General features: G+C 37.6%; 2 protein-coding genes across 3 annotated transcripts in view; one reads left to right on the top strand and one right to left on the bottom strand.

Annotated features, from left to right (window-relative positions):
• The window catches only part of Flo2 (flotillin-2), a 148,858-nt gene that overhangs the window by 5,525 nt on the left and 124,511 nt on the right, over positions 1-18,822 (bottom strand). For both annotated transcript variants that reach the window (XM_076768380.1, XM_076768381.1), the window contains 6 exons: positions 5,933-6,229; positions 3,979-4,211; positions 1,900-2,019; positions 1,590-1,804; positions 716-899; positions 504-650 (listed from right to left, as the gene is read on the bottom strand). In XM_076768380.1, coding sequence (XP_076624495.1) covers positions 504-650; positions 716-899; positions 1,590-1,804; positions 1,900-2,019; positions 3,979-4,211; positions 5,933-6,229 — 1,196 coding nt within the window. The remainder of the gene's footprint in view (positions 1-503; positions 651-715; positions 900-1,589; positions 1,805-1,899; positions 2,020-3,978; positions 4,212-5,932; positions 6,230-18,822) is intronic.
• LOC143343277 (glucose dehydrogenase [FAD, quinone]) lies at positions 11,980-18,602 on the top strand. The gene is made up of 4 exons (XM_076768014.1): positions 11,980-12,026; positions 15,490-15,721; positions 16,740-16,910; positions 17,101-18,602. Exons 2-4 carry the CDS (start codon positions 15,526-15,528, stop codon positions 18,600-18,602), a joined length of 1,869 nt encoding a protein of 622 aa, XP_076624129.1. The 5' UTR covers positions 11,980-12,026; positions 15,490-15,525.

The raw sequence follows: 18,822 nt of genomic DNA, 5'->3' as shown, positions 1-18,822 counted from the left end.
AAATCATTGTAATTGACCCTTGCAACTGAAAATAATTTTTTTAGAACGATTTGAAATTTTTTAATTTCACCGAAAAATTTAGGTACCTACTCGAATTTTTTTCTCGAAACTGAGTAGGATTTCGGGGGTATGTCTGTTCACTAAATCTGCTTGTAATTGACCTCTGCAACCAAAAATAATTTTTCCAGAATGATTTAACAATTTTTTAACTTAATTTTTTAATGATAATTGATATTTTTAATTTTCGTCTTATTTTGGCCTCTAGAATTCCCCGTTTAAATTTTTCCCAGGGGTGGTCGAACATCCTGTATAATGCAAAAATTGGAAGTACGTTATCTCCTAAAAGAAAAAATGAAAGACTGGTCATTTGACCTTGGTAGGAATGGGTATACGCGATGTGTTGGTAGATTTAGTATTAGATAATAATTCTCCAGTACGAAAATCCACGATGGTGAATTAGTTATGTACAGTTTCTAGAGGGCCCAAGGGCCTTTCGAACCTACTTTTGAAATATCTACACCGGTCAGTGCTTGTACAGCTGGAGGTACTTGCCCCACAAGGCGGGTAATGTCCCCGCTGATCGTGTCGTTTCCACCGAGAATTACGATCTCCTCCGTTCTGGCCAACGGTGCTGCAACCTCCGCAGCGATCTGAAAGAGGAACGTCGACGTTAGAGCGTTTGTACGGTTGTCGAAGCGCGAAAATCGATGCCCACCTTTGGCAGTGCGTTCAAAGCGATCTGCAGAATGGCCGCCTCGCCGTATTTCTTGTACACAACGGCTTTCATCCGCATACGCTCCGCTTCCGATATACCTATCGACTCCAGAGTCTGAGCCTCCGCTTCTCCGATCAATCGAATTTTCTCGGCCTCGGCAGCAGCCGCGTTTATCGTTTGCGTCCTAAAAACGATGCAAAACCCGGTAAAAGCTTACGCTAGAAATAGCGAAGCCGGACGATTGATTTCCTCTCGTCGGTCATTAATTCTGCCCGACATTTTCCTGACTGATTAACGGCCTTGGAATCGTTCCGTATGTTACGATTCGATGATCTTTGATGGTATTCTCATCGAATAGGGATGTAAGCCTCTCAAAAGCCTAACTGATCGACCACATTTAACAATTTTAGCGATATTTTTACGGGGGTCTTCTACTGTAAATCGCCAAAAAAATCGATTTTTTTATTTTTTTGCATTTAAAATTAACAAAGTTATACGTATTGCTCGTGCTACATGTGTTTGAACGGTCTGACTTTTTCGATCTTTTTCGTTTTTTTCATTTAGACAAACAGAACGGCTGGGATCATGGAAGCCATTAGGACTCGAATCTGTATTGCCACTAATTTTGACTATTTCTCGTTGTAAAAATTTGTAAATATTACTGAGCGAGTAATAAATGCATGAGCAAAACACTGATGCAAGAAGTTGCATAATTTCTTTATAAGTATCATAATAAGTCATATATAATCGTTTTACTGTAGAAGACCTTAAGAAACGTCCAAAAAAAAACTAAACCAAAAACTGACTTAATTTTAAACGGAACGAAACGTCGACAGAATAAATGAGCTTTTTCAGCTTTGTAACGCTGAATTACATTTTTCCTTCGGCCACTCTGCCAATTTTATAGTGTTCGGCCTCGGCCGGCAGCCGCACGGTGCTCTGGAGCTCGTGTTCCTTTCGACGGACTTCCTGTTCCTCCACTTCGATCTGTTTGCGCCTCTCCACGACTTCTATCTGAATCTCCTCGTTTCGTATCCGTTGCCTTATCTTGGCTGCTTGGAGTTCGTAGGCCAGCTGAGCCTCGGCTTTCTGTGGAAAGTTCGAAAGATCAACGTTAACCGCGGCGGATCGCAGCAGAGAAGTGGCTACGTGGAGCTTAAAATTATCTTTGAACGTCGACGTACCGCGGTGTTGACTTCCTGATCGAAGTGTGCTTTTTGTAGCTGGAAGAGTCTCGCGTTGTCTTTGATCTTCGTGTCGGTGTTGTACTTTATGTCCATCGCCGCTTTCTCGCATTCTGCTTCCTGTTCGAAGGGAGGAAGATGTTAATTGTGGCTGGGAAGCAATCGAGTCGAATAAAAATCAATTGTCCAAACATTACTGTTATAGCTAGACTGCGGATGTATTTAATATGCAAAAATATAAGAAATACTTAAAATAAGATACGAATTGTTATATCTAGGGGTTGAGATAGCCCTCTGCAAAGCTCCCATATCATTAATTCTATTAATAAAAATGTGAATTTCCATAAAGATCCGCAGTCTAGTTATAGCATTAAATTTTTGATTGCTTTTGAAGAATAATAAACGAAAAATAACGATAGTTTTACGGAATAATTATTGAATGAAAAGTACGAACGAATGTACTAGTATTGCTATTGAATTTTTGTACCAAATGTCCTCGATCATCTTGAAACGAGACAGTCTGAATTAAGACTCCTAACTACTTAGAAGACCAGCTCATTTGCGGAAGACTGATACTTAGTTGCCAAGTTTCTTATTGTTGTCCTACTTTCCACAATAGTAATTCAACAGACTATTACTACATTATACTGACTAACAGACGTTACATTTCACGTTTAAGGAGAGCCAATTCCGTCTGCCAGTTCCCCGCTCAGCGGGCAGCCATATTTCTAATTCGCCACACAACGGGAAATAAATGGATCATACGGTTCATTACAAAAGAATTTTTTATGCAAGCGTAAATATGATAATACTACGTGCAATTAATGCTTATGACTGGCGGAGTTATTGACTAAGAATGGAAATATTAAGCAATCAATGCTGATTTGCTGTGAAACTCTTAAATGGAAAAGAAAAGATACTACGCAAGGCGCGTTGAGTATAATAGCCTTCCATTTTTATTCCGAGCAAATCTTTCTAATTGAGAGACACAAAACGTGTGCTTGCAAATACCATACCAATATATTAGTTTATTGAAAGTAAAATAAGATTGCAGTATTGAGATTTGAATCTGAAATATAGGTGGATAAATCTTTCTATTTTTTATGAATCACAATAAGAGAAATTTTAAAGATTGAAATATATATTCTTGATGTAGATTGAAAAATAATTAGACTTAAATAGAAAGCATCGTAATTATCAAACAGTAAAAAAAAATATTGCAGCATTGAGATTTGCATCTAGGACAATGGTGAATAGATCTTTGTATTTTTCATAAATCACAATAAGAGAAATTTTAGAGATTGAAATATATATTCCTGATATATACTCACGTTGGAAAATAATCGAAATTAAATAGAAAGCATCGTAATTATCAAAAAGTAAGAAAAATATTGCAGCATTGAGATTTGGATCTAGGACATTGATGGATAGATCCTTTGTATTTTTTATGAATCGCAGTATGAGAAATTTTAGAGATTGAAATATATATTCCTGATATATACTCACGTTGGAAAATAATCGAAATTAAATAGAAAGCATCGTAATTATCAAAAAGTAAGAAAAATATTGCAGCATTGAGATTTGGATCTAGGACATTGGTGAATAGATCTTTGTATTTTTCATAAATCACAATAAGAGAAATTTTAGAGATTGAAATATATATTCCTGATATATACTCACGTTGGAAAATAATCGAAATTAAATAGAAAGCATCGTAATTATCAAAAAATAAAAGAAATATTGGAGCATTGAGATTTGCATCTAGGACATTGGTGGATAGATCCTTTGTATTTTTTATGAATCGCAGTATGAGAAATTTAAAAGATTGAAATATATATGCACGTTGAAAAATGATCAGAATTAAATTGAAAGCACGGTAATTACCAATAATTTTCCAGGATCATGCGTTTGATATGAAAGGAAAAATAAATGAAAATTTCGTAACTGAAATTGTGTTGCGTTAACCTCGAGGTTGAGTTAATTACAGCCATGCGGTGGATTGTCTGGTTACAGCAATAAACTAGAACGAAGGGTAGGGAGTTCTCGTGCCATTCGCTGGGTATTCGTGCGTGAACGTACCCGAATGCCAGCGTCGCGGTTCGCCTCGGCGACGCCGATGTCGGCGTCCCGTTTAACTGCGGCGGTCTGAGCCTTGCCAAGCGACGCCAAGTATTGAACTTCGTCGTAGATATCCTTTATCGTGAAAGACAGGATCTCGATGCCCATGCGACCGACGTCCGGGGCAGCGACCTCCCTTACGAGCGTGGCGAACTGATCTCGATCCTTGTAAATCTCCTCCACCGAGAGCGTGCCTTTAAATTTAGGAATCCTCCGTTAAACAGAGCGTTTTCGATACAGTAACGCACGTTGGAATTTCAACTGGGTTTCCTTAATCGCGAAATTAATTTCAGACTCCCACGACGGCATTTATTTTAACGATGACTTTCGATGAGAATAAAATTGTACATAATTCGTAACGAATATTTAATTTTTGTTGATCTAATAGTAAAATAGGGATAACAAAAATTTAACATATTAGATATCTCTGCATCAAAAAGGTACGCTCGATTGTATGTGTATGGCACTCCATACTGGTACCAAAGGTAAACACAAAATTTGTAACCGAATTCTCGAATTCGCGATCACAGAATTCAATATTTCGGTAAGGTAAGTGCGCGTAATTTCGAGACACTTTCAATTTTATTTCATTTAATACGGTTAATCAGCAGTTTGGTAAGTGACATTATGTGAATAAAAACAGTTTGGATCGGTTTAAACCACTTTTGACGGTCTACGCCGATTTGAACTAGATTCGGACTAGTTTCAATCAGTTTTACATTTTTTGATACAAACTGGAAAGAATTTGCACACACTTGATTCTAGTTTGAAACGAACAGAACCAGCTGGAATCAATTTTTCTCTGTTCGATACAATTTCAATGAATTTAATTCGATTTAAACCGGTTTGAACTAGATTCGGACTAGTTTCAATCAGTTTTACATTGTTTGATACAAATTGGAAAAAATTTGCACACACTTGATTCTAGTTTGAAACGAATAGAACCAGCTGGAATCAATTTTTCTCTGTTCGATACAATTTCAATGAATTTGATTCGATTTAAATCGGTTTGAATTAAATTCGGACTAGTTTCAATCAGTTTTACATTGTTTGATACAAATTGAAAAAAATTTGCACATACTTGATTCTAGTTTGAAACGAATAGAACCAGCTGGAATCAATTTTTCTCTGTTCGACACAATTTCAATAAATTTGATTCGATTTAAACCGGTTTAAATTAGTTTTAATTTGTTTATTCCTGTCGAATGGAACTTGAAGAGGACAAAATAGAAACGGAGATAGGTAAAATGTGAGGAAATATTCTAAAGGAATATATATATGTGTATCTCTAGACATTTAACGATAAGAAAATAAGCCATACAACGAAACATGTACATAAGAATGAATTGGGGGTTCGATTTTGGTTCATTCTACGTATTTATGAAAACAGTCTTGTTAGTAGCCAATTCATCACGAAACTTCCAAAAAAAGACTCGTGTGTGTCGTAAGTAATGTGTAACACGCGATTATCGATGTTTACATTGAGATTAGAATTACTTGATTCGCTTTTATTTATACGTTTTCGTCGTGAATATTAATCCCTCTTTGTAAATCATTACCAAAGATTCAGATAAAATAATTTCGTTTTCAAACCACCTCCACGTCGAGGTCTCTGATCTTTATTTCGACTGTACAGCCAACAAATTTGGAAAACACAACGAAGAAATACGACGTTAAAAATATATCTCAAATACAAAATACCATCTATAAGGAACCCAAAATAAAACAGCTGCTGTTTTTCGTTATTCTATCAACCGAACGTTATTCATTAAACCGTAGAAAACATCACAGCCGCGAAAAATCAAAGGTTGGTCTACAGTAGGTAAATTAAATAGACTTTAAATGCAAATTGGAAGGAGTAAGGATGCAGGTGATTGGAATATTCAATAATCAATTTTATTTTCGTGAAATTGACCTAATATTGCACGAAGATGACCCTCCAGGGTAGAGAGGATCGTCGATTTGATTTCGTGCACGCTTTTCCCGAGAAATTGTTCGCTGGCAGTGTGCAATAATTCGTCAGCCTTCATGATCTTGCATTGTGCAACCCCGGTGACGGTTAAGGGCACCCCCAAGGCTGTCTCCACGTTCTCACAGACGGGATTCAGCGTCATCACCTCCAAAGACAATCGTTGAACGTCGGTTACGAACCACCACGTGAAGGTGTAGCCTCCGACGATGGTCCTCTTCTTCATAGGTCCGCAGCATCCCCCTAAAAACAAATTTCGAAGACCAATATTAAACGTAGTTTGAAGATATCTGAATTAAACGAAAAAGATTTTTTTTTTTGGAGATTTCTCGAACTAGATTTAGATATTATTTTCCGAAGAAACGTCAACGAAAACAGTATTTTTACTCGTTATCGAACTGTATTATATCACGACCGGTTTGATTGCAGAATACGTGTGTTTCCTCGAGTTTGAAGAAACAGGCCTACAATGTTCGTTCCTTCACGAAATGGAGCATGCATGATATTCATAACACGCGATTAATAAAATTCCAATTCGAAATCCTGCGTAAGTTTCGTCTGATTATTGAAAATTCGATAAACACGAAGAACTGGAAGCAACGTAAAATCGCGTTACTGCCAGTCTCGATGGAGCCAAAGCATGTAATTAGTATTCTCGTTAGATGTTTCGAGTTTGAACGTTATGTAGAAAATTATGCACGCAGTTGCAGAATTTTTTACGGTCGAGGTTGACGAATAAAAATACACGCTAAGAAGAATATTCGTTAAAGATTTGTATTTTTGGATCATTTACGTATAATTTCCGGTTCAATGAGTTTCACAAATACTGTACGAAACATTTGTTAAGAACGATTGCTGCGTTATTTTTATATCGCGGTCCATGTTCGACGCCAGATTCGTTATCGCGAGCGTAAATCATGATACGAACATTACGATTTCGTGAACCATAAATTACCCCAAAATCCCGCCTATGTTAACCAGATAGATCATCAAACGAAGTATAATTCAGGTAATTGTTCGCGAAAATTAGTTAACATGTAAGAGAATATTTACGTAATAGAGCGCTCTGTATTATACAATAATACTAAGAACAGAAATTAGGAAATTTCTAGACAAATTGTCAGAAAGAAATCAATATTAAATATAACATTGTTTACAACGTCTCCGTTTCATTTTTCCTATTTTCGATTCCATTTTACTTTCGTCTGAGGAAAAGGTTATTTTCGATATTAAAAATCGCATCCATCGAAAGTTTGTACGAGAAATTGGATCACGATACTTTCGTCGAAAGAATTCAATCAAAGCTTTTGTAATTTGACGAGTCGTTCGGTCGTTCGATTAACGTAAGAGACGTCCAAATTTTTCCCCGAGCGTTGTTTATAATAATTTCACGCATCGTCTTGTAATTCAACGATCGTTAAAGACAATACATAACCGCTTCTGTGTTGCAACGGTAAGTAGGCCGTTCTCGTACAGCAGTGGTGCACAAAGGTCAATTCGAGACTTTCATCGAGTTTGTTAAACGAATCGGACTCTCTAATTGCTACGAAATTTTTAAAAAAGCTATGAAATATCAATTATTCCTTCAACAAAAGTGTCTTTAATCACGAATAACAGTTATAAGCAAAGTTGTATTAAATAACGAGAATCTTATTTTTTCTAAGGGAACGCAATATTTATTGTAATGGAAGTTCAATATAATTTTTTTGAAGTAGCATAAATTCAAAAATCTACTCAAATTCATACCAATTAATCTTACACGGTTTCTCATTCAGAATAAATAATATGGCCGCAATCGTAGACACTGACACTGACTTTACTTAAAAGCGACAATTTTAAGATTTCTCGGGTCAAAAAATTTCAGAGTTTCGTTCGATCGTGTATAAGAGAATTTTCCAAATTTGACTGCAAACGGTGTTGTAGTTTCTTTGAAAAAAATTCCCAAAGAGATTAACAAAAATTGTATTTTACGCTAGACGACTCTTCTTAATTGGGAATTTGGTTCGTTGAAAATATAGTTTTGTTTGGCCCAGAAGCGGAAAAGGTTGAGCACCGCTGGCGTCTAGTGACCGACACCACTCTTTACCGCAAGTCGATGACGTCAAAAACTGACTCCTCGAATACCGTGTGTACCGTCAGTCGTAAACGTGATGCGTCTCACGTAACCATCGATTTTGAAATTGATGGTATTCTTCTTTCCTTTCGAATCGAATTCTTTTTTCCCCCATGGGAAAATTGCTATTAGAAATAATTACTGCAGGGCTTGAAAATTGAACACACTATTATCTGATTTTTTTTATTTAGTTTCAGGCATATCGATTTGAAACGAATAATTTTCTTATAAATATTGGACTTGGTAATCGTGGATCAGTAAATATTTATTTTATTTAATTAGAAGCACATTCTTAAGTGCAACGAATAGAGATAGTGATAATGAATGGATTCGTCGATCGCTAGAAATTCGAGATTATATTTCAACTAATAAGTATTAGAAATTATATGTTTTGAAGTATGAATCATACATTTGAAGGTTGAGGAAAGCTTCGTGTGTTCGTTGCGTGCTCGGAATAGGTAAAAAGTTCGAAGAAGTTCGATAATGATATTCAGGAATCCCCCTGTCCGTGCATTACGGTAATCCAAATCCCGTTCACGGCATTCTTCGATACTCTATTGGCCAAATTCATTCTAAATTTCAATTATTTATTATTTAAACTTCCATGCTTTGTGCGCACGAAACATTTAATTTCGTTTTTCAAAAGTAATTTCAGCGCTGTGGCAGAAATATAAATATCAATCGGAAATAATAATTGCAATAAAGATTGATTAGAAAATGTCTTTGTGTGTTTAAAATATGCGAATATTTTATACTTTTCATAAGATTCAACGCGATGTGGAAACACACATTTTCCTCGATATCTCAAAAATTAAGAGATATAGAAAAGAAATTATTTCAGTAAAAATTATATTTAATAATGAATTTTAATATTGAATATAACCGTGAAAAGAGTTTTATAAAATATCCTTGTATTGTACGGTCTATTGTGTTCCGATGAGAAGTTGGCAAGTAGGTCTGACTCGTTATCGCATAATCTCCTTCCTGCAAATTTAGAAGGAGACCTTACAGTCGTGAAAATTACCTTTGAAACGATAGCAGGTGCAAGTTATAGTATACCTAGTATCAAAAAACCTTAATAGGTTTCTTCGGGATGGACCTTCTTTTTCGAGATATTTTTATTTAAAGTTTGGTACGTATGTAGTAAAAGAATTACTTTTTACTTTACAGAACAAGATTTGGTTAAGTTAGCAGAATGATTGGCTACGAAGCTTCTTTTCTTTTATTATTTTGAAATGCAAAAATATATTTTATTTATCATGTACATATGACATAAATATCAAAGCAAACAATTCTTACATTTTTATCATAATCGATACGAATGACTAATATAAAATTTAATCGATAATGACTAATACGAACTATTAATTTAGAAAAATATATGCGACATATAATGTTATTTTACTATTGTATGCCATATATACATAATAAATAAAATATATTTTTGCATTTAAAAATAATGAAAGAAAAATAGTAACTTGGCCAGGATTTGAACCTAATATCAAAAGCTTCGTAGCTAATCGCTGTATTGATTTACCCACATTTATAAAGTAAATTTAAGTAATTCTTTTACTATATGTGTACCAAACTTTAAATCAAAATATCTGAAAAACGAAGGCCAATCCTAAAGAAACCTATTAGGTTTTTTTGATACTAGGTATATACTATAACTTGCACCTGTTATCGTTTCAAAAGTAATTTTCACGACTGTAAAGTCTCCTAAGTTTGCAGGAAGGAGATTATGCCATGACGAGTCAGACCTACTTGCCAACTTTTCATCGGAGCACAGTAGATCGTATAATACAAGTATAAGAAGTAGATTATATTGTAACGAATCAGACCAACTTCCCATCTCTGGGCAGTAATATTACAAAATAATAAATACAAGCGATAGAGTAGCCGACACAGACTATGATTAGTTGACAAGATAGATATATAATTAACACTTTTAAGGTCGCTAACGTGAAAACGTGACTTCGCTACTTAATAGATATCACTCACTATCGTGTTACGTGACTTCATCAGTTACCGATTTTTGGCCACTATCGCTTATACATAACTTGGCCAACCGGTTATCGGCCGCTGATACGTATGTGTGATACGATTATTTCGGTAACTACGTCATTATTCTAAAGTATTTTTTAAATTTAAATTGAAACAATATTTTTTCATGCAATAATAGTCACTGTTACTATTAACTATCAAACGTTCGTAGGAGCTTTAGAAACGTCTCTGATCCGTCTTCTTCGAGACAACATAAAATGAAACGAAGGTCCTCAGTAACACTTTCCCTAAGCATCAATATTCTCTTCTTCCACTACGTCCAATAAAAAAGTGTCTCGAATAAAACTTATTCAGTAATTACTCGTAAAGAAATTGCAATAGTTATAATCCTGACAAGAATTTTTTATTCAATAGAAAAGCTTGAGATCATCTCACTTTTTTTAGGAAATTGTCAATATATTTGTCGTAATCCATTGGAAAGCTTTTATTATCGAAATTCATGTTACTTCAATAAAATTATCTTGGCCCTAATCGATACCTAAATTTAATCGATGCGAAGAATGTCATCGAAAACGCAAACGTGCGTCTGGATGGCGTTGACGTTTGGATGTAGCCTTTGAAGGTAGTCGAGTTGGTTATCGGAAAGGATGTGCGTGGGAAAAGTTAAAAGCAATCCCTGCAAAGGACTCGTTCGTTTTTGTCGAGTATTCTTGCTTGTTAGTAAAGTGTGTGTTCCAGTTATTAGTTGGAAATTTCAAACAAAATGAAAAGAGTGACAAGACAAAAACTTGGTCGTCCGAAAGGACCTGATAGAAGTAGCTCAAGAGCAATGATTGATGAAGTTGTTTCTCAGCTCTTTATCATCCTTTCTAAAAAATTAATAGGGATCTTAGGTGGAAAATTAATTACTTCAGAAGCTACGATTTTCGTCTCGAATGGACATGTACACGAAACACCGTGCTAATTGAAAGTTTGCTCTTCTCTGGAAAATTCTATGAATTCTACCAGGGTATCTGTTTGTTAGAGAAACCGTTGTAGGTAAGTTCCATTTCAACGAGGGCCGCGTCGATGGGGCACCGTGCCGGAAGAACGGTCCCGCGAAGGAGGCGGAGATGAACGTCGATGGAACGGGCACGGGGCGTAGGAAGGAAGGGGAAACGGTCGACCGTTATGCGGCGTGTTCGAAAGGTTCGTAACCTGTTCGTTCGCCAGCCGCTGCTCCAATCTCGTGGATCCAGCATGCGGACGCCAGTGCCAGGAGCAAGGTCATGGTCAGTGTTACACCGTACACAGCGCGACTCTTGCCACGATCACGAGGAATTCGTCGATCTTCCGCCCGATAGAAGAGGCGTTAGGCCAACGGTGGCCTGGTTCGACGTCTTCAATTTTCTGGGACGTCGCCCGAGGAACCAGTCGATCACTTTGGTCAGCAGAGACTTTCGTTGACGTCAAAAGACATGTTTTTTTTTTTATTATCGCTGTGTCGAGTCTCGTCTTTCGCTGCTGACCGTTTAGTGCGGAAGGGGATCTCGGAAGAGGATCTTTAGGGCTCTCATAGATCGTCCAACGGTCGCGAAGTGTCCTTTTCAAAGTGAAATTAGAGGGAAGAGAGGAAGGAAATCGGGCTGAGAAAGTTGCTTCGAAAATTCGAGATGTCCAAGCAGACCAGAATCAGGATCAGGATCAGAGTGAGAAGCGACTAGAATTCTTGGAAAATGTTGGGGATTGTTCCGTGATAGAGAGGAACGAGTCATAGCTATGTGGACAACGAAAGAAGCTGAAAGCAAACGTGACCAAGCAACGTTGAACCTGTGAATCCTCTTTCCGAAGAATGGACAGGCGGTGTAACGTCTAAGTGCATCGATTACTTAGAGGAAAAGAAGCTTCTGGAGTGCAGGTTATCTGCAATCTCTCGGAAAGTAGGTGAGCGAGTACTGCTTTCCTTTTCGTATACACTGAATCCCTATCGAACGCGAAGCACATCTGTGTCTCTGGGATGATTTACTCTTTCATGGAAATGCTTTCAATCGTTTTCATCATTTTCACTCGGTTTCCTGGCCTTTTAACAAACCGTCGCCACCTTGCTTCGTTAAAGCCAAACGCGATTATTTATTTACTGTTGTGGACGCGATTAAGTGGACAGCTAAAGGAAATCAGTGTAAACTAAATTTAAGCAAAGTAGCATAACTATTGCGCATTTAAGTTTTATGTATTAACGTATTTCACTTGCTTGCAGAACTTTTATAGAAACTTAAATAATATGAATTTATAGGAAATGCTCTTTTGAAGTAACAGTGTAATAGTCAAATTTAAAATATATAATAACGGTTTAGGAAATGTTTACCTTTTTCACTGAGGCCACCATTTTCCATATTAGGCTCATAGTCGTTGTAATATGGATTACAATGATATATCAAATTTAGTAGAACTGGACCATTTTTTGAGGGCTTAATGTTCTACAAAATATTTAAACCAATTAATAAAGATATTCATCTGAATCGAATCAGAAGGGTGTGCTTCGAATATGGTTCCACGTGGAGCACCATTTTGCAATTTATTTTTCATGTTTTTACAAGAAAATATTATCATTTTTCGCGTTGTAATAACGTTGTATTTATTACGTTGTAATAATGGACAAGTGTCCACTTATTTTTGTCCCTCGACAATCAACCAACGTTGTCGTTAAGTGTGTATACTTTATTTCAACACCAATGTAAATATTAATTTCAATTATTCGTTAAATAATCTATGTACCATAAAGGTCTATAATATTCAAAACTTAAGTGCATAATAGTTATACTACTTTGATTAAATTCATACCTATTTCCCCTAACTGTTCACTTAATTTTGTCTGCAACTGTATTTATTATATAAAAATCTATCAGTGTACAGAATATAATATTTTTACAGTTGATGTGGAAAACAGTGCTTACAGATAAAGAATACTATTTTATTTATTTATCACTAGAACGATCCAACTGCTAAAAATTTATAGTGATTTTCTTTTAAGTATCTGTCATTTTAATTTCTTTGCTATAAATAAATGTACACCATAATTGTCAGTAGTTAAGGGATAAATCTTGAAGAGAGAGCGAGAAAGCAAACATGAACAGTAAGATAGAAGAAAGTTTGAATAAAATGTTAATGAAGGAAAAAAATATTTTAAATTGATGCGTCAAGTTAAATTACAAAACGGATGGATAAAATTAAAATAGAACTTATATAACAAAAATAAACATAAACTCGATTTTTATTAGTTTGAATAATCGAAGGAGAAAGTCTTTCAAACCGGTAACACATCTGGATTAATAGCGTTCTGCTCCATTTTTGGCCTAACTCGTCCCCATATCGAATTGCTAATTATATCGAAACCGAAATGCAGTCAAATTTCCAATCAGCAGACTGACAAAACAGGCATGCTTTACACGATTATAAATAAATATTATATAAAACCTGCGGAACTTAACACGATAAACAAAATAGAAATAACAAACACACTTTTATATTCACAAAAATATCGAAGAATAGACTATAATTTTAACCAAAATTAGTGTTAATTTGTTTGATGTAACTTCCCCCGCAGACCCTACTTTGTAAACCTCTTGACCCAAATGAAAAAGAAGGCACGACTTTTTAATTTGAAATTAACAAGCTACTCTCGTAATCGACGTTTGTCAAATCGTCGTGTTTCGTCGAAGTTTTCGAACAAGAGGCGATCCGTTGTCCCGTTTCACATTTTCTGCAAAATTCTGAGCACGATCTCTGTCCACGAAGTACGCAACTTTCGACCAGCGGATACGTGAGGATCGTCGCGGGCGCACTGCCCGCGTTAATAGAGAATTACTTAACAGCTGAAAGTTTCACGTGTCATTGATATTCCTCTCGGTTACGCGCATTCCCTCCACGGGACCACGTGTCCTCTGATTTTTCTTCGACCGATTTCTAGTTCGACAGTATCGAAGGACGCTCTAACGAAACCGGGCCCACCACGAAATTAATCCTAACGAGTCGTTAACAATTCGTTTAACGATTGTGGAAACTTCAACGTCGATTCGAAGAGGTTCGACTTATCAAAGGATCATTTTAATCGAGAATCATTCAAATTGAACTGTATGACAAAGATACAGAATACACAAAGAGATAGAAGAAGTGTGTAAATTTGTGTGAATGCAACATTTTATTTACGAACAACGTACAGAAATTTTAGATCGATTCGTAAATTAACCTCCGCGCAAGTTACATTCGTAAATTTATGGATAAATTAGAATCCATTAACGAACTTTTTTAAATCCATAAAAAAGCTACGGGTAAACGCTATTGTTCCGAGAACAAAATGTGCCTAACTCTGCGGGGAATCGAGTAACGCTCGGCGCAAGTAGAAACAGTGAGCGATGAACAGACGCGTCCGACGTTTTTCAAACTTTTTATTTGAAAGCGTTCACCGTATATCTTTCTGAATATTTAAGCCTGAGTTGCTCTGACAGTGAACGCCACATTTGCTTATTTACTCTTTCTATTTCTACTTAAGTTAAATGTTGCAACTGCATCCCTCCTTTTGATCCTTGTCAAAGCATACGTGGACTTGTTCGAGAGATTTTTAAATATCTAACGCTATAAATAAGTTACAATCCCAGAGAATTACTATTATACGTGTCTGAAGTGCGGTAAAAGTGGTATACAATCGCCGGTTTGCATATTGTCAGTCATTTTTAACTTTGAATTTCTAATAATTCAATCTCATGTTTTTCATTTTCCTACATTACATATTTCAAAACAATCAATTTTAATAATAGAATGCTGCGTTTTAATTAAATATTAATTTAAAAGTTTCTAGTGAACATTTTGCAACATATATGGCTGCAGAGTTGATTGCATCGTTAAATCTCGTCAGATACATTAACAAACAATTCATCTGCAGAACTTATAAACGAAATACTCGTGTTCGTTATATTCACCCCTGTAAACCACTTGGATTTATTATAATAACTATACTGCGGATGTTTATGCATTTATGGGAAATTTTAATTCTCTAAAAACTACAGTATGCATTTAATAATCATAAAAAATATGAGAAATATTTAAGGAAGATAGGGATTATTATATTTAGGGGCTGAGACAACCTTCTATAAAGCTCCCATTTCATTAAGGGTCATTTAGTTTCATTAAAGAATTTGTATAAAAGTCCTCGGTCTAATAATAACTGTCTTTAAAGCGTAACAATGTTTACTATCGTGAGAAACTTTTACAGCCTTATGTTGTTTGTAAAACGAACGTATTTATAGTGAAAAGTATTATTAGATTGCGAGTCTATTTACGACTCTCTATTGAATGACACAACCTCATGAATGAACGTATTAATAACTCTTTTCTTTACGTAACGTTACAGGTGATTGATAGAGACAATTAATTATAGAAATACAAAATGGGGATCGAGAGCGTTTTAACGAGTGGTCTGACTTCTGCATCGAGTGGACTTTCATGGTTTTTCCCGGTTCTTGCAGCAGCGCTCGTCTACTTCCAATATGAAGTCATGGACAGCGAAGCGCCACCGATTAATATACCATCCGAAGTTCTCCTGCCATCCTACGATTTCATCGTGATAGGAGCAGGTTCTGCAGGTAAATTTATTAAATATAATATCACGATATCAAATAAAATATTCGATCGCTTTGAAAGTTCCTGGTCACCTATGATTTTTCATACTTTGAGCTACCCGGAGGAACCATTTGAGATACGTGTTTCTTTCCACTTTCAACTGTTTGCTTTCTAGTTCACATTTTTACGAAAATTCCCTTACCCAAATGTACCTGTTCCGCCAGGAAACAGGTTCCTTCCGCTTCCTGTAAAATTTCGCGTTTCACGGACGACGGGTTTTATTTATAAACCAGTTCGCACAGATCGGATACTAAACTCTACTCTTATGAATTTTGATCAAGCCTGTCGCGATATTCCAGTTCTATTTTCTCGTTTGAGAAATCTCTGCTCGGGTCAGCGTCCCCATGATTATATTTATACTGTTTAATTTTTTATTATGCCGTATTTCACACGAGTTCTTTAAACTGACAGATAACTAACGATTACTAATTTATTCATCAAATAAAAGAAGATAAAATAAAATTCACGTAAACGTCTAAGAATTTTTAAAAAATACCAGAGTTACTTGCGTATTCTTCTGCTTATAAACTGTTAATAAAGTTTATTTTATGTGCTTTAATCTTGTTTTCCCTAATCATATTATCTGGCAATGCCCACAGTTTGATATTGACAGAAGTGAACTGATTGCTAAACTACGTTCATTAAACTTTTTTCCCCCTTACACGATTAACAGTTTTCTTTTTCAACTAAGTATCTCCTAGCTAATTTTCAAATTTCTAGAGAAGCATTGTGCATATATTTAATCTAAGCCAGTTGCTGTGCTCCTGTAATGTATGGTGTTTTTGTTATCGACAAGTGGGTACAGATAATCTAAATGTAGATACATATCCTAATTGTACTGTGTATCTATACGCGTTACTAATAATCCTGTAGAGGATTACACAGCATTCAATAAAAAAAACCCTGTTTTCAACTTTGTATGAAGTGCGTTATTCTAATTTTAACGTGTATTTACGAAACTCGTGCGCACTTTCGCTGCAGGAGCCGTTGTAGCGAGCCGCCTCTCCGAGATCGAAAACTGGAACGTGCTTCTTCTGGAAGCTGGAGGCGACGAAACTGAAATCTCGGACGTGCCTCTGCTCGCTGGTTATTTGCAACTCAGCAAGCTCGACTGGCAATATAAAACGGAACCGGAAGGAGGCTCCTGTCTAGGTAAATATTTCGTCATAAATGTCTCTTAATTTTTCCCAAAAATCAAATCAATCGTACCACAAATAAGATAAACGACGCCTTCGCTTCGGCGCCATCTTTGAATTCACCAGGTGTATTCGATCCGAAGGCTTAATTCAAAGCTCAAAACTTCTTCCTCCCTAATTCCAAATGTCTCCTGCCTGTTCCTCAGCAATGGAACACGGTCGCTGCAACTGGCCACGCGGCAAAGTGATCGGCGGCAGCAGCGTCCTGAACTACATGCTCTACCTGCGTGGCAACAAGCGCGATTACGACATCTGGGAGCAGCAAGGCAACCCAGGATGGGGCTCCAGAGACGTTCTCTACTACTTCAAGAAGTCCGAGGACAATCAGAATCCCTACCTAACGCGTACACCGTATCACTCGACAGGCGGATACCTGACGATCCAGGAGGCGCCTTGGCACACCCCGTTAGCTGCAGCATTCGTCCAAGCTGGCCAGGAGATGGGCTACGAGAATCGCGACATAAACGGCGAGCAGCACACGGGTTTCATGATCGCCCAAGGCACGATCAGACGTGGGAGTCGATGCTCTACGGCGAAGGCCTTCCTACGACCGGCCAGGCTTCGCAAAAATCTGCACATCGCCATGCACTCCCACGTCACCAAGATCCTCGTGGACCCCAAGTCCAAGAGAACCTACGGGGTGGAGTTCGTCAGAGACGAGAAGGTGTTTCGTATCCGCGCCAGGAAGGAGGTGATCGTATCTGGGGGCTCAGTGAACTCCCCCCAACTGTTGATGCTGTCCGGAATAGGACCCAGGGAGCACCTGGTGCAACACGGGATCCCCGTGATCCAGGACCTCCGTGTGGGTCAGAATCTCCAGGACCACGTGGGTCTGGGCGGGCTGACGTTCATGGTGAACCAACAGATCTCTATGGTGGAGAAGAGGCTGCACAGCGTCCAGGCGGTGATGCAGTACGCCATCCTGGGCGACGGTCCTCTGACCGTCCTGGGTGGCGTCGAGGGACTAGCCTTCGTCAACACAAAATACGTAAACGCTTCTGACGATTTTCCTGATATCGAGCTACACTTCATATCCGGATCGACGAACTCAGACGGTGGTAGACACATCAGGAAGGTCCACGGGCTCACCAAGCAGTTCTACGACTCCGTTTACGGGCCCATCAACGACAAAGACGTGTGGAGTGTGATACCCATGCTGCTCAGGCCTAAAAGTAAGGGAGAGATCAAGCTGCGCAGCAAGAATCCGTTCGATCATCCGTTGATCCATCCGAATTACTTCAAGGAGCCGGAGGACGTCGCCACTCTGGTCGAAGGAGTGAAGATTGGAGTTGCTCTGAGCAGAACAGCAGCGTTCAGACGCTTTGGAAGCGAGCTGAACTCGAAGAAGTTCCCTGGTTGCAAGCACATGCCGATGTACAGCGACCTTTATTGGGAATGCATGATCAGACACTATTCTGCGACGATCTATCATCCCGTAGGCACCTGCAAGATGGGCCCTTATTGGGATCCAGAGGCTGTCGTGGATCCTCAGCTTCGTGTCTACGGGGTCAGTGGCCTTCGCGTTATCGACGCTTCCATAATGCCCAATCTAGTAAGCGGGAATACTAATGCACCGGCCATTATGATCGGTGAGAAAGGTTCTGATATGATAAAGGAGTTCTGGTTGAAAAGAAGGGGTCGGGGGTGAATGGGTTTCTTTGGCGAATTCGGCGATAATTCGAAGAAGATTCAGATTTGAAGATCACACTCCTGAGAAACGGCGATTCTAGGACGACGAAAGTTAAATTCTCTTGGACTTTGAGGGATTGTGAATGTTGAAGTTGTTCATTCGAGGAAGAAACTTTGGAACACGGTTATCGTGCCAGTTCCACGATGGTACTGTGCCCACAGTCGATTGGGTACCATTT

Source organism: Colletes latitarsis, chromosome 7 (assembly GCF_051014445.1).
Source record: "Colletes latitarsis isolate SP2378_abdomen chromosome 7, iyColLati1, whole genome shotgun sequence".
Lineage (NCBI taxonomy): Eukaryota > Metazoa > Arthropoda > Insecta > Hymenoptera > Colletidae > Colletes > Colletes latitarsis.
Note: the sequence above shows the minus strand (reverse complement) of the source record. Positions and strands in the feature narration are given on the sequence as shown.